This window comes from Anomaloglossus baeobatrachus, chromosome 5, assembly GCF_048569485.1.
Source record: "Anomaloglossus baeobatrachus isolate aAnoBae1 chromosome 5, aAnoBae1.hap1, whole genome shotgun sequence".
NCBI classification, from domain to species: domain Eukaryota; kingdom Metazoa; phylum Chordata; class Amphibia; order Anura; family Aromobatidae; genus Anomaloglossus; species Anomaloglossus baeobatrachus.
Window position 1 is genome coordinate 168080522 of NC_134357.1, and position 13261 is coordinate 168093782.

The 13261-nt window shown below is 50.6% G+C and overlaps 1 protein-coding gene across 3 annotated transcripts in view; it reads left to right on the top strand.

Annotated features, from left to right (window-relative positions):
• Positions 1–13261, top strand: part of PARG (poly(ADP-ribose) glycohydrolase) — a 303202-nt gene that overhangs the window by 130295 nt on the left and 159646 nt on the right. For all 3 annotated transcript variants that reach the window (XM_075349011.1, XM_075349012.1, XM_075349013.1), the window contains one exon: positions 1568–1660. In XM_075349011.1, the coding sequence (XP_075205126.1) occupies positions 1568–1660 (93 nt within the window). The remainder of the gene's footprint in view (positions 1–1567; positions 1661–13261) is intronic.

Consider the following 13261-nt stretch of genomic DNA (forward strand, 5'->3'; position numbering starts at 1 on the left):
CATGTATAGTGTTTTGTTTTTTTGTTTTTTTTTTTCATAGACCTGGGTTATAACATTTTACATTGCAAATGAAACCATGAAAGACGTCAATCTAAATTTTTCTTTCCCTGGAAGTTTCATTAGCATTTTTGCTGGTGAAAACCAAGAGCAGATGACAGTTCCAAGTCCGGGGTCACTGCATATGTTTTGACAACTGCTATACAGCGGCAATAAAGCATGACAGTGTCCTATTCATATGTCAGTTATTACGGCGCCAGTCCAGTTATATCGGACATATTGACAGCAGGCAGCATCCGCCGATTGAATATATTTATCTTCATGGAATTTGTATGAACACGTCTTGAATTACTTCTGCTGATGCTTTGTATATGAGACCCTACACTTTTTATTATGTGACGTCCACATAAAACCCACTTTAGTCAACGGGGAGTATAGCACTATATGAATTAAAGGGACCCAGTCACCATGAATATGCCTTCCAATCTGCAGGCACCATGTTCTAGAGAAGGGGGAGCTGAATAGATTTATACATTAATTTTTAGAGAAAAAAAACTCTCTAAGCGTTATTCATCTTATCCTCCTTTCTTTCTGGCCTTTTCGGTCCGTCTGAGTGGTCATATCAGTGGCTAACAGCCATCACCGTATGCACACTTATCAGTGACTGATAGCTATTCGTGTCGGTGTCCATATGTGTCACGCTAGGTACCAAGCGAGTGGCGAAAGGTAAGAAGGGAAGGGGACCCCTGCGTCTAGGGAAGGAGATGCTGACCCCTGACCAAATTTACTGCTGGTTCTTTGGGTCCCTCACCACCCTAACTAGGTTCCACACCTATTCGCCGAGCCCGATACCTGATCCTAGGTATCCCTTTTGCTGGACCCTCAATAGGGAACAAGTGGGATGAGCTCTTCGTGAACTCTACTAAACCTATAGACACAAGAAAGACACACAGGGTAAATGCGGGAACTACGTTTCTACAAATGACTCATGTAGAAGTACAGCAAAGCTTCAGCAATGATAGTATAGATGAGTACAAGCCACATGCTTGCAACCAGAGCTTGAATGAACTGAATAATTTCACCAGCACCAGTCCAGGGAAGATGGAAGTATTTAAGCACAAGGGGAATACTGATAATCAGCACTTGGACAGAAGTTTAGCTCCCCTGGGACCTAAAGGGGAATAGATGAAAATCCGGCAGGAAAGCTACCTAGTACAAGGAATACTAACAGTAGGAACAACAAAGTAAGGGAACGTTTTGCGCAGCCAAACGCTGTGCAGAAACGCTGCAAGAAACCACATGTCTTACACCTGTGACACACCCTTCTCCTTTTACAGCAGTTTCCCTATAGTGCATTAAACTACATACCTTGTGCACTCTTGTGTGGCGTGTTGCTGTGTATGGTGTGTGTGTGTGTCGTTTTTTACATTTGAGTAAAAAAAGTCTTTCTCCGATTTTGGCTTATATTCCTCGTCATGTTACACGGCAACTTGAAAGTTCGGACATTTAAGCACTAAGAAAATGTTATGCAAAATGAACAGCTTTTTTTTTTTTTTTTCTGCTTTTGCAGGTTCTTAATGATACCGAGCGTTCTCATCTCTTCAGGTCCATTCTTCCTGAAATGACTTTATTGGCGCTCAAGCTCCCCAAGCTTTGCACACAGGTAAGACCTGACAGCTCCCATACACAGCTCAATGTACAATCCCTGGCAAAAATAATGGACTCACCTGGCTCTGAGGATGTTCATTCAGTTGTTTTACTTTGGCTTTTTTTTTTTTTTTTTTTTTTTTTTTAAACAAAAAGTAGATCATAGACATGGCACAAAACTAAAGTCATTTCAAATGCCAACTTTCTGGCTTTAAGCCACAAAAAAAAATCATGAAACCTAATATGCTAGCCAGCAACGGTTACTTTTCAAAACCAAACGGGGAAAAATTTTGGAATCCGTCAATTCGGAGGTAAAAATAATGGAATCGCCTTGTAAATTTTTATGCCCAAAACTAACACCAGGTTCAAATACGATCTGCTCATTTAGTCTGCATCTAAAAAGGAGTGATCACACCTCGGAGAGCTGTTGCACCAAGTAGATTGACATGAATCATGGCTCCAACACGAGAGATGTCCATTGAAACAAAGGAGAGGATTATCAAACTCTTAAGAGGGTAGATCCTCACGCAATGTTGCAAAAGATGTTGGTTGTTCAGTCAGCTGTGTCTAAAATCTGGACCAAATACAAACAACATGGTAAGGTTGTTAAAGGCAAACCTACTGGTAGATCAAGGAAGACCTCAAAGCGTCAAGACAGAAAACTTAAAGCAATATGTCTCCAAAACAGGAAATGCACAACAAAACAAATGAGGAATGACTGGGAGGAAACTGGAGTCAATGTCTGTGACCGAACTGTAAGAAATCGCCTAAAAGAAATGGGATTTACATACAGAAAAGCTAAACAGAAGCCATCATTAACACCTAAACAGAAAAAACAAGGTTACAATGGGCTAAGGAAAAGCAATTGTGGGCTGTGGATGACTGGATGAAAGTCATATTCAGTGATTAATTGCAAATCTGCATTGGGCATGGTGATGATGCTGGAACTTTTGTTTGGTGTCGTTCCAATGAGATTTCTAAAGATGACTGCCTGAAGAGAACATGTATATTTCCACAGTCATTGATGATATGGGGCTGCATGTCAGGTAAAGGCACTGGGAGATGGCTGTCATTACATCTTCAATATATGCCCAAGTTTACATTGACATATTGGACACTTTAATTATCCCATCAATTTGAAACGATGTTTGGGGATGATGAAATCATTTATTAAGATAATGAATCCTGCCATAGAGCAAAAACTGTGAAAACATTCCTTGAAAGAAAACCCATAAGGTCAATGTTATGGCCTGCAAATAGTTCGGATCTCAATCCAATTGAAAATTTTTGGAAGCTGAAGAAAATGGTCCATGACAAGGCTCCAATCTGCAAAGCTGATCTGGCAACAGCAATCAGAGAAAGTTGGAGCCAGATTGATGAGGAGTACTTTTTGTCACTCATTAAGTCCATGCCTCATAGACTGCAAGCTGTTATAAAAGCCAGAGGGGTGCAACAAAATACTAGTGATGTATTGGAGTGTGGTGGTTTTTTTTTTTTTTTTTTTTTTTTTGTTTTTCATGATGCCATAATTTTCCCCCCCGTTTGGTTTTGAAAAGTAACAGTTACTGGCTAGCACATTGTTTTCATGATTATTTTTTTTTTCTTTGTCGCTCCATTGGGAGACCCAGACAATTGGGTGTATAGCTTCTGCCTCCGGAGGCCACACAAAGTATTACACTTAAAAGTGTAAAGCCCCTCCCCTTCTGCCTATACACCCTCCCGTGCATCACGGGCTCCTCAGTTCTAATGCTTTGTGCGAAGGAGGCACACATGCACGCATAGCTCCACTGTTTAGTCAGCAGCAGCTGCTGACTATGTCGGATGGAAGAAAAGAGGGCCCATACTAAAGGGCCCCCAGCATGCTCCCTTCTCACCCCACTCTTGTCGGCGGTGTTGTTAAGGTTGAGGTACCCATTGCGGGTACGGAGGCTGGAGCCCACATGCTGTTTTCCTTCCCCATCCCCCTTAGGGCTCTGGGTGAAGTGGGATCCTAATCGGTCTCCAGGCACTGAGACCGTGCTCCATCCACAGCCCCTGGGGACTCTGCTGGATAAGGAGCCGAGCATCGTCAGGGACAGGCCCTGCTACTTTGAGGTACTCTGTGTCCCCGTGGGGACCGCACACAGACACACTGCAGCATTGCTGGGTGTGTTAGTGCACCGGGGATGGCGGCACTGACCGCGCTTGTGCCATTACACACTGCAGCGTAGCTGGGTGTGTTGTTTTACTGGGGACGGCCGCGCTGACCGCCGCTGCCATTTTTACACTGCGGCGTGGCTGGGACTGTTAGTGCGCCGGGGACTTCCGCGCCGACCGCGCTTATACGGCGGCCGCGCTTATCACTTTAGTCCCCGGCTTTTGCGGCCTAGTCTCACTGTTTCCCGCCCACAGGCCTGCCAGTCAGGGGAAGGGCATGACGCTGCACAGGACGTCAGCGCTGAGAGCTGGAGCATGCTTTGCATACTCCACCCCTCTCACTGAGCACAGTGGGGACGCCGGATTCCCGCACTTTCTGGGGCACGCCCAGGGGCTTCCCTCAAAGACGGCCCCCTCCTCTCCACAGGACGCCGGCAGCCATTCCTGTCGGTTTTTCTGTTGCTGGAGAGGGGAGACAAGCTCTGGGGGTCCCAGACAGGGATTCTGGTGATCACATAAGCAGCACCTGAGGTGCTGACCCCACTAGTGCCGAAGTGTACATATATATTTATATGCTTGTATGCCATACATTGCACTGTACGGTCGCACTATTGATTTTTGGCAATATACCCTCCTGGATTGCTCAGAGGAGATAACAGCAGGTTGTCCCCGAAAAGCAAGGGTGCCAAAGCACAGGTTTACTATGCTGCCTGTACCGCATGTACGGCTATACTACCGGCAGGTTCCACAGACCCTCATTGTGTGCAATGCACGGCCCCTGTAGCACTTACTAAGCCGGAGCCTCTGCTAATGGTGGCCCAGGGAGAACCACCTGTTAACACTGTCCAGGTGACAGGGACGGAGTTGGCAGTTTTTGCTGATAGACTTTCTGAGACTATGGCTGGGATGCTCGAAACCTTGCAGTCCAGACCGGTATCTCAGACCATGGGCACTGTTGAATCTTGCACCCTGGTCCCCCCCGTTGGACCGACAATGTGCTCCCGGGGTGTCTCATAGGTCCCAGGGTGAAGGCTCTGACACGGACCGCAGTCCCAGACCTCCTAAGCGAGCTCGCTGGGAGCTTCCCTGGACATCATCACATTGTTCAGGGTCTCAGCAACTCTCTGTATGATGAAGCGGAGGTAGCTGATCAGGATTCTGATCCTGAGGCCGCTCCCAACTTGGATACACCTGATGGTGACGCCATAGTGAATGATCTTATAGCGTCCGTTAACACAGAGCTTGTCCATAAGCGTTTTTTCCAAGCGCCTTAAGGATACACGTTACCCTTCCCCTCTGACGTTGTCAAGGGCTGGGCTCAGTGTCCCAAGGTGGATCCCCCAATCTCCAGACTGGCGGCTAGATCCATAGTTGCAGTGGAAGATGGGGCTTCACTCAAAGATGCCACTGACAGACAGAGCTCCGGTTGAAATCCATCTATGAAGCTATCGGCGCGTCTTTTGCTTCAGCATTCGCAGCCGTATGGGCACTCCAAGCGATCTCAGCGGGTCAAGCGCAAATTGACGCAGTCACACGTACGTCTGCGCCGCAAGTGGCGTCTTTAACCTCTCAGACGTCGGCATTTGCGTCCTACGCCATCAATGCTGTCCTGGACTCTGCGAGCCGGACGGCGGTTGCGTCCACCACTTCGGTGGCAATACGCAGGGCCTTGTGGCTGCGGGAATGGAAGGCAGATTCTGCTTCCAAAAAGTGCTTGACCAGTTTGCCATTTTCTGGCGACCGCTTGGTTTGGTGACCGATTGGATGAAATCATTAAACAATCCAAGGGAAAGGACACATCCTTACCCCAGGCTAAACCGAACATACCCCAACAGAGGAGGGGACAGTCGAGGTTTCGGTCCTTTCAGGGCGCGGGCAGGTCCCAATTCTCCTCGCCCAAAAGACCTCAGAAGGATCAGAGGAACTACGATTCATGGCGGTCTAAGCACGTCCTAAAAAGACCGCCGGAGGTACCGCTACCAAGGCGGCTTCCTCATGACTTTCGGCCTCCTCACGCCGCATCCTCGGTCGGTGGCAGGCTCTCCCGCTTTTGCGACTCCTGGCTGCCACAGGTAAACGACCGTTGGGTGAGAAACATTCTGTCTCACGGTTCCAGGATAGAGTTCAGCTCTCGTCCTCCGATTAGATTCTTCAGAACATCCCCGCCTCCCGAGAGAGCCGATACTCTCATGCAGGCGGCGGGCACTCTGAAGGCAGAAGGAGTGGTGGTTCCAGTTCCTTTTCAGCAACCGGGTCACGGTTTTTACTCCAACTTGTTTGTGGTTCCAAAGAAGGACGAGTCTTTCCGTCCGGTCCTGGACCTACAACTGCTCAACAAACACGTAAAAAACAGGCGGTTCCGGATGGAATCCCTCCGCTCCGTCATCGCCTCAAGGTCCCAAGGGGATTTCCCGGCATCGATCGATATCAAAGATGCTTATCTCCACGTGCAGATTGCACCAGAGCATCAGCGCTTCCTGCGTTTCGCCATAGGGGACGAACACCGTCAGTTCGTGGCACTGCCCTTCGGCCTGGCGACAGCCCCACGGGTTTTCACCAAGGTCATGGCAACGGTAGTAGCGGTCCTCCACTCTCAGGGACACTCGGTGATCCCTTACTTAGACGATCTGTTTGTCAAGGCACCCTCTCAGGAGGCATGCCAACACAGCCTCAACGCTACTCTGGAGACTCTCCAGTGTTTCGGGTGGATCATCAATTTTCCAAAGTCAAATCTTACACCGGCCCAATCGCTGACATATCTTGGCATGGAGTTTCATACCCTCTCAGCGATGGTGATGCTTCCGCTGAACAAACAGCGGTCACTGCAGACAGGGTTGCAATCTCTCCTTCAAGGTCAGTCACACACCCTGAAGCGCCGCATGCACTTCCTGGGGAAGATGGTGGCAGCAATGGAGGCAGTCCCTTTCGCGCAGTTTCACCTGCGTCCTCTTCAATGGGACATCCTACGCAAATGGGACAGGAAGTCGACGTCCCTCGACAGGAACGTCTCCCTCTCTCAGGCAGCCAAAGATTCCCCTCGGTGGTGACTTCTTCCCACTTCATTGTCAAAGGGGAAATCCTTCCTACCCCCATCCTGGGCGGGGGTCACGACGGACGCGAGTCTGTCAGGGTGGGGAGCAGTTTGTCTCCACCACAGGGCTCAGGGTACGTGGACTCAGCAAGAGTCCTCCCTTCAGATCACTGTTCCGGAGATCAGGGCAGTGTATCTTGGCCTAAAAGCTTTCCAGCAGTGGCTGGAAGGCAAGCAAGATCCGAATTCATTCGGACAACTCCACAGCGGTGGCTTACATCAACCACCAAGGCGGAACACGCAATCGGCAAGCCTTCCAGGAAGTCCGGCGGATTTTGATGTGGGTGGAAGCCACGGCCTCCACCATATCCGCAGTCCACATCCCGGGCGTAGAAAACGGGGAAGTAGTCTTTCTCAGTCGCCAGGGCATGGACGCAGGGGAATGGTCCTTTCACCCGGACGTGTTTCAGGAGATCTGTTGCTGCTGGGGGAGGCCGGACGTCGACCTAATGGCGTCCCGGCACAACAACAAGGTCCCGGCATTCTTGGCACGGTCTCACGGGCACAGAGCTTTGGCGGCAGACGCCTTAGTTCAGGATTGGTCGCAGTTTCAGCTCCCTTATGTGTTTCCTCCGCTGGCACTGTTGCCCAGAGTGTTACGCAAGATCAGGTCCGACTGCCGCCGCGCCATCCTCGTCGCTCCAGACTGGCCGAGGAGGTCGTGGTACCCGGATCTGTGGCATCTCACGGTGGGCCAACCGTGGGCACTACCAGACCGACCAGACTTACTGTCCCAAGGGCCGTTTTTTTCCATCTGAATTCTGCGGCCCTCAACCTGACTGTGTGGCCATTGAGTCCTGGATCCTAGCGTCCTCAGGGTTATCTCAAGAGGTCATTGCCACTATGAGACAGGCCAGGAAACCAACGTCTGCCAAGATCTACCACAGGGCGTGGAAGATATTCTTGTATTGGTGCTCTGCTCAGGGAGTTTCTCCCTGGCCATTTGCCTTGCCCTCTTTTCTTTCCTTCCTTCAATCCGGATTGGAAAAAGGTTTGTCGCTCGGCTCCCTTAAGGGACAAGTCTCAGTGCTCTCTGTGTTCTTTCAGAAGCGCCTAGCCAGGCTTCCTCAGGAACGCACGTTTCTGCAGGGGGTTTGCTACATAGTCCCTCCTTACAGGCGGCCGTTAGAACCGTGGGATCTAAACAGGGTTCTGATGGCCCTTCAGAAGCCACCTTTCGAACCTTTGAAGGATATTTCTCTTTCTCGCCTTTCGCAGAAAGTGGTCTTCCTAGTTGCGGTCACATCACTTCGGAGAGTGTCTGAGCTAGCAGCGCTATCATGCAAGGCTCCTTTCCTGGTGTTTCACCAGGACAAGGTGGTACTGCGCCCGGTTCCGGAATTTTTTTCCGAAGGTGGTATCCACCTTTCATCTCAATCAGGATATCTCCTTACCTTCTTTTTGTCCTCATCCAGTTCATCAATGTGAAAGGGATTTGCATTTGTTAGATATGGTGAGAGCTCTCAGAATCTACATTTCCCGTACGGCGCCCCTGCGCCGCTCGGATGCACTCTTTGTCCTTGTCGCTGGGCAGCGTAAGGGATCACAGGCTTCCAAATCCACCCTGGCTCGGTGGATCAAGGAAACCATTCTCGAAGCCTACCGTTCTTCTGGTCTTCCGGTTCCCTCAGGGCTGAAGGCCCATTCTACCAGAGCCGTGGGTGCGTCCTGGGCTTTGCGGCACCAGGATACGGCTCAGCAGGTGTGCCAGGCGGCTACCTGGTCGAGCCTGCACACTTTCACCAAACACTATCAGGTGCATACCTATGCTTCGGCGGATGCCAGCCTAGGTAGACGAGTCCTTCAGGCGGCGGTTGCCCACCTGTAGGAAAGGGCCGTTTTATGGCTCTATTACGAGGTATTATTTTACCCACCCAGGGACTGCTTTTGGACGTCCCAATTGTCTGGGTCTCCCAATGGAGCGACAAAGAAGGGAATTTTGTTTACTTACCGTAAATTCCTTTTCTTCTAGCTCCAATTGGGAGACCCAGCACCCGCCCTGTTCCCTTCGGGCTGTTGTTTTTTCGTGTACACATGTTGTTCATGTTGAATGGTTTCAGTTCTCCGATAATTCTTCGGATTGAATTTACTTTAACCAGTTTATTAGCTTTCCTCCTTCTTGCTTTTGCACTAAAACTGAGGAGCCCGTGATGCACGGGAGGGTGTATAGGCAGAAGGAGAGGGGCTTTACACTTTTAAGTGTAATACTTTGTGTGGCCTCCGGAGGCAGAAGCTATACACCCAATTGTCTGGGTCTCCCAATTGGAGCTAGAAGAAAAGGAATTTACGGTAAGTAAACAAAATTCCCTTTTTTTTTGTGTTTCTTAAAGGGAAGGTGTTGTCAAAAAAATTCAATAACTGAAAAAATGTAAAGTAATAATGTTTTAAGGTTTTGTTTAAATATTTTTTGTTTTTAATTGAGCAAAATATAAAAAAAAATAAAGTTTGATATTTTCCACTGTTAAACACTAGGGGGAGCAGCTGCTGAAATCCTACATAAATCCCACTGTAGAAAAAGCTCAAATTACAGCTGCAGTGAAGTGGGAAGAGTCTGCTCTCCTGTGTGTGATGGCACCCCCCCCCCCCCCCCCCTCCCTCCTAATCTGAGTGTTTACAACAGATAACCGAGAATGACATGTAGGCACATAGTGCAGAGCCATTTTGTTGGTGACCAGAAATGTCTAAAGTGTCACCAAGGACAGCAGGAGTATCACACAGGAGAGGATTAGATACACAGCCCTGCAGACGGTATCACACCGGAGAAATATATACACGGCTCAGCAGACTGTATCACTGGTACACACACAGGCCGACAGGTGGAAGGGGGGGAGGGTAGAGCGGGGGGTGTTTTTGGAGACTGTAGCAGTGGCAGTACTCGTGTGTGTGTGTGTGTGTGTGTGTGTGTGTGTGTGTGTGTGTGTGTGTGTGTGTAGCCAGGTGTTGGAGACTCCTCCCAACCTGGCTGAGGGTCAAAGACATGGTCTTCTGTGTGTTACCCTCCCCCATCCAGCACAAGAGAAATTATATTATATATTTTCTTCAGCGCTCTATTGGGAGACCCAGACGATTGGGGTATAGCTACTGCCCTCCGGAGGCCACACAAAGCACTACACTAAAAAGTGCAAGGCCCCTCCCCTTCTGGCTATACCCCCCCGTGGTATCACGGGTTCTCCAGTTTTCAAGCTTTGTGCGAAGGAGGTCAGACATCCACGCATAGCTCCACAGATTTTAGTCAGCAGTAGCTGCTGACTATTTCGGATGGAAGAAAAGAGGGCCCATATAGGGCCCCCAGCATGCTCCCTTCTCACCCGTGGATGGTGTTGTAAGGTTGAGGTACCTATTGCTGGTACAGGGGCTGGAGCCCCACATGCTGTTTTCCTTCCACATCCCCTTGTAGGGCTCTGTGGAAGTGGGATCCTGCCGGCCTCTAAGCTCTGACGCCGGGCTCCATCCACAGACCCAGTTGAACCTGATGGATATGGAGCAGGAGTACAATCAGGGACATGGCCCTGCATCATACAGGTACTCTGTGTCCCCGGCAGGCACAGACACACTCCGGGCTGGCTGGGTGTTGTAGTGCGCCGGGGACCGTAACGTTGGAGTTAGTGTTCCTACAGTTTACTGGGGGACTTTGTGTTGTGGGAACGCAGCGCCGACCCCCACTGGACCGGCGGCGCTGCTGTGACTTGTAGTGCGCCGGGGACACGCCGACCGCGCTTTTACGGCGGCGGCGTTTATAAATCCAGTCCCCGGCTTTTGCGGCCTAGCTCCGCTTCGTTCCCGCCCCCACCCTGTCAATCAGGGTAGGGGAGAGACGCTGTTTCGCAGCAGCGACGAGGGCTGGAGCCTGATTTACATGCTCCAGCCCTCTCACTAGGCACAGAGGGAAGCAGGCTTCCCGCTCTTAGCCAGGAACGCCCAGGGCCCGCCCCCCCTCCTCTCCCAGGACGCCGGCAGCCATTACATGCAGTCTGGCTGGAGGAAGGACGCAAGGCTCTGGGAGACCTGGACTAGGGGGCTTTTGGCGACCGCACACCCGCTCTTAAGCGGGCGGTAAGCGGCATTTCAGCTGGCCCCTCTAGTGCCTCAGTGTGTATTGGTGTACTGTGTCACCAGATATATATATTTATTTATTTCTTGCACTGTGAGGTCGCTTCCTGGCTGGATACCCCAGATCGCTCTGAGGAAGCAGCAACATGTCATCCACAAAACGCAAGGCTGCCAAGGCTAGGGCTGTGTACACTGCGTGTGCTGCATGTGGGGCTGCTCTACCAGCAGGTTCCAAAGACCCCCATTGTGTGCAATGCTCAGATCCGGTGCTGCTTCGCCAGCCGGAGTCCGGAGGGGTAGTGACCCAGGCTGAGACGCTTGTAAGTCCTGCCCCGGTGTCAGGGACAGACTTTGCAGTTTTTGCTGATGGAATGTCTGTGACTATGGCAAAAATCCTTGAAACTTTGCAATCCATGACTGGGGCTCAGTCTATGGACACGGCGAGGTCTCTGTCCTCTAATCCCCCTCAGTTGGAATTAATCCAGACTGCAAGGGGGTCCCCGGCTTCCCAGGCTGAGTATTATGACTCAGATGATAGCCCCAGCCACCCTAAGCGAGCTCGCTGGGAAAGACCCTCAACGTCATCACACTGCTCAGGGTCTCAGCGCAATCCGTCGCCTTGTGATGCGTCTGAAGAGAGTGATCAGGAGTCTTATCCTGGAACCCCTCTCAATCTGGATACCCCGGATGGGGACGCCATGGTAAACGAGCTTATCTCAGCCATCAATAGACTGTTGGATATTTCTCCCCCAGCTCCTTCTGCAGAGGAGGCAGCTGCAGAGCAGGAGAAGTTTCGTTTCCTCTATCCCAAGCGTAAATTGAGTGCTTTCTTGGATCACTCTGACTTCAGAGAGTCAATCCAGAAACACGACGCTCATCCAGAAAGGCGTTTCTCTAAACGTTCTAAGGATACACGTTTTCCTTTCCCCCCTGATGTGGTCAAGCGCTGGACCCAGTGTCCAAAAGTAGACCCCCCGATTTCCAAACTTGCAGCTAGATCCATAGTTGCAGTGGAGGATGGCGCTTCACTTAAGGATGCCAATGACAGACAGATGGACCTTTGGTTAAAATCTGTCTATGAAGCTATCGGCGCGTCGTTTGCTCCAGCATTCGCAGCCGTATGGGCACTCCAAGCTATTTCAGCTGGGTTAGCAAAAGTGGATGCTATCATACATCCAGCGGTGCCGCAAGTGGCGTCCCTTACCTCGCAGATGTCTGCGTTTGCGTCTTACGCTATCAATGCGGTCCTAGAATCTACCAGCCGCACCTCAATGGCGTCCGCCAATTCGGTAGTTTTGCGCAGAGCCTTGTGGTTAAAGGACTGGAAAGCAGATGCTGGTTCCAAAAAATGTTTAACCAGCTTGCCTTTATCTAGAGATAGACTGTTTGGCGAGCCATTGGCTGACATCATTAAACAGTCCAAGGGTAAAGACTCTTCCTTACCCCAGCCCAGATCAAGCAAACCTCAGCAGAAAAAATGGCAGCAGAGGTTTCAGTCCTTTCGAGGTTCGGGCAAGACACAATTCTCCTCGTCCAAAGGGACTCAGAGGACGCAAAGAGTCTCAGATTCCTGGCGGGCTCACGCACGCCCCAAGAAAGCAAATGGAGGAACCGCTTCCAAAGCGGCTACCTCATGACTTCCAGCCCCCCCCCTCCGCATCTCCGGTCGGGGGCAGGCTCTCCCGCTTTTCCGACATTTGGATGTCACAGGTCAAAGACCGGTGGGTGACAAACATTTTGTCTCGCGGGTACAGAATCGAGTTCAGTTCTCGTCCTCCAGCTCGGTTCTTCAGAACCTCCCCACATCCAGACCGAGCAGATGCCCTGCTGCAGGCGGTGGACTCCCTAAGAGCGGAAGGAGTAGTGGTTCCTGTACCGCCTCAGGAACAAGGGCAAGGGTTTTACTCCAATCTCTTTGTGGTTCCAAAAAAGGACGGCTCGTTCCGTCCTGTTCTGGATCTAAAGCTGCTCAACAAACATGTGCACGCCAGACGGTTCCGGATGGAAACCCTCCGCTCTGTCGTTGCCTCAATGTCTCAAGGAGACTTCCTTGCCTCAATAGACATCAAAGATGCTTATCTCCACGTGCCAATTGCTACAGAACATCAACGTTTTCTACGTTTTGTGATAGGAAACGACCATCTTCAGTTCGTAGCTCTGCCATTCGGTCTGGCGACAGCCCCCCGGGTCTTCACCAAGGTCATGGCGGCGGTGGTAGCAGTCTTGCACTCTCAGGGACACTCGGTGATCCCTTACCTAGACGATCTACTTGTCAAGGCTCCCTCTCAAGAGGCATGCCAACTCAGTCTACATGCTACGCTGGAGACTCTACAGACGTTC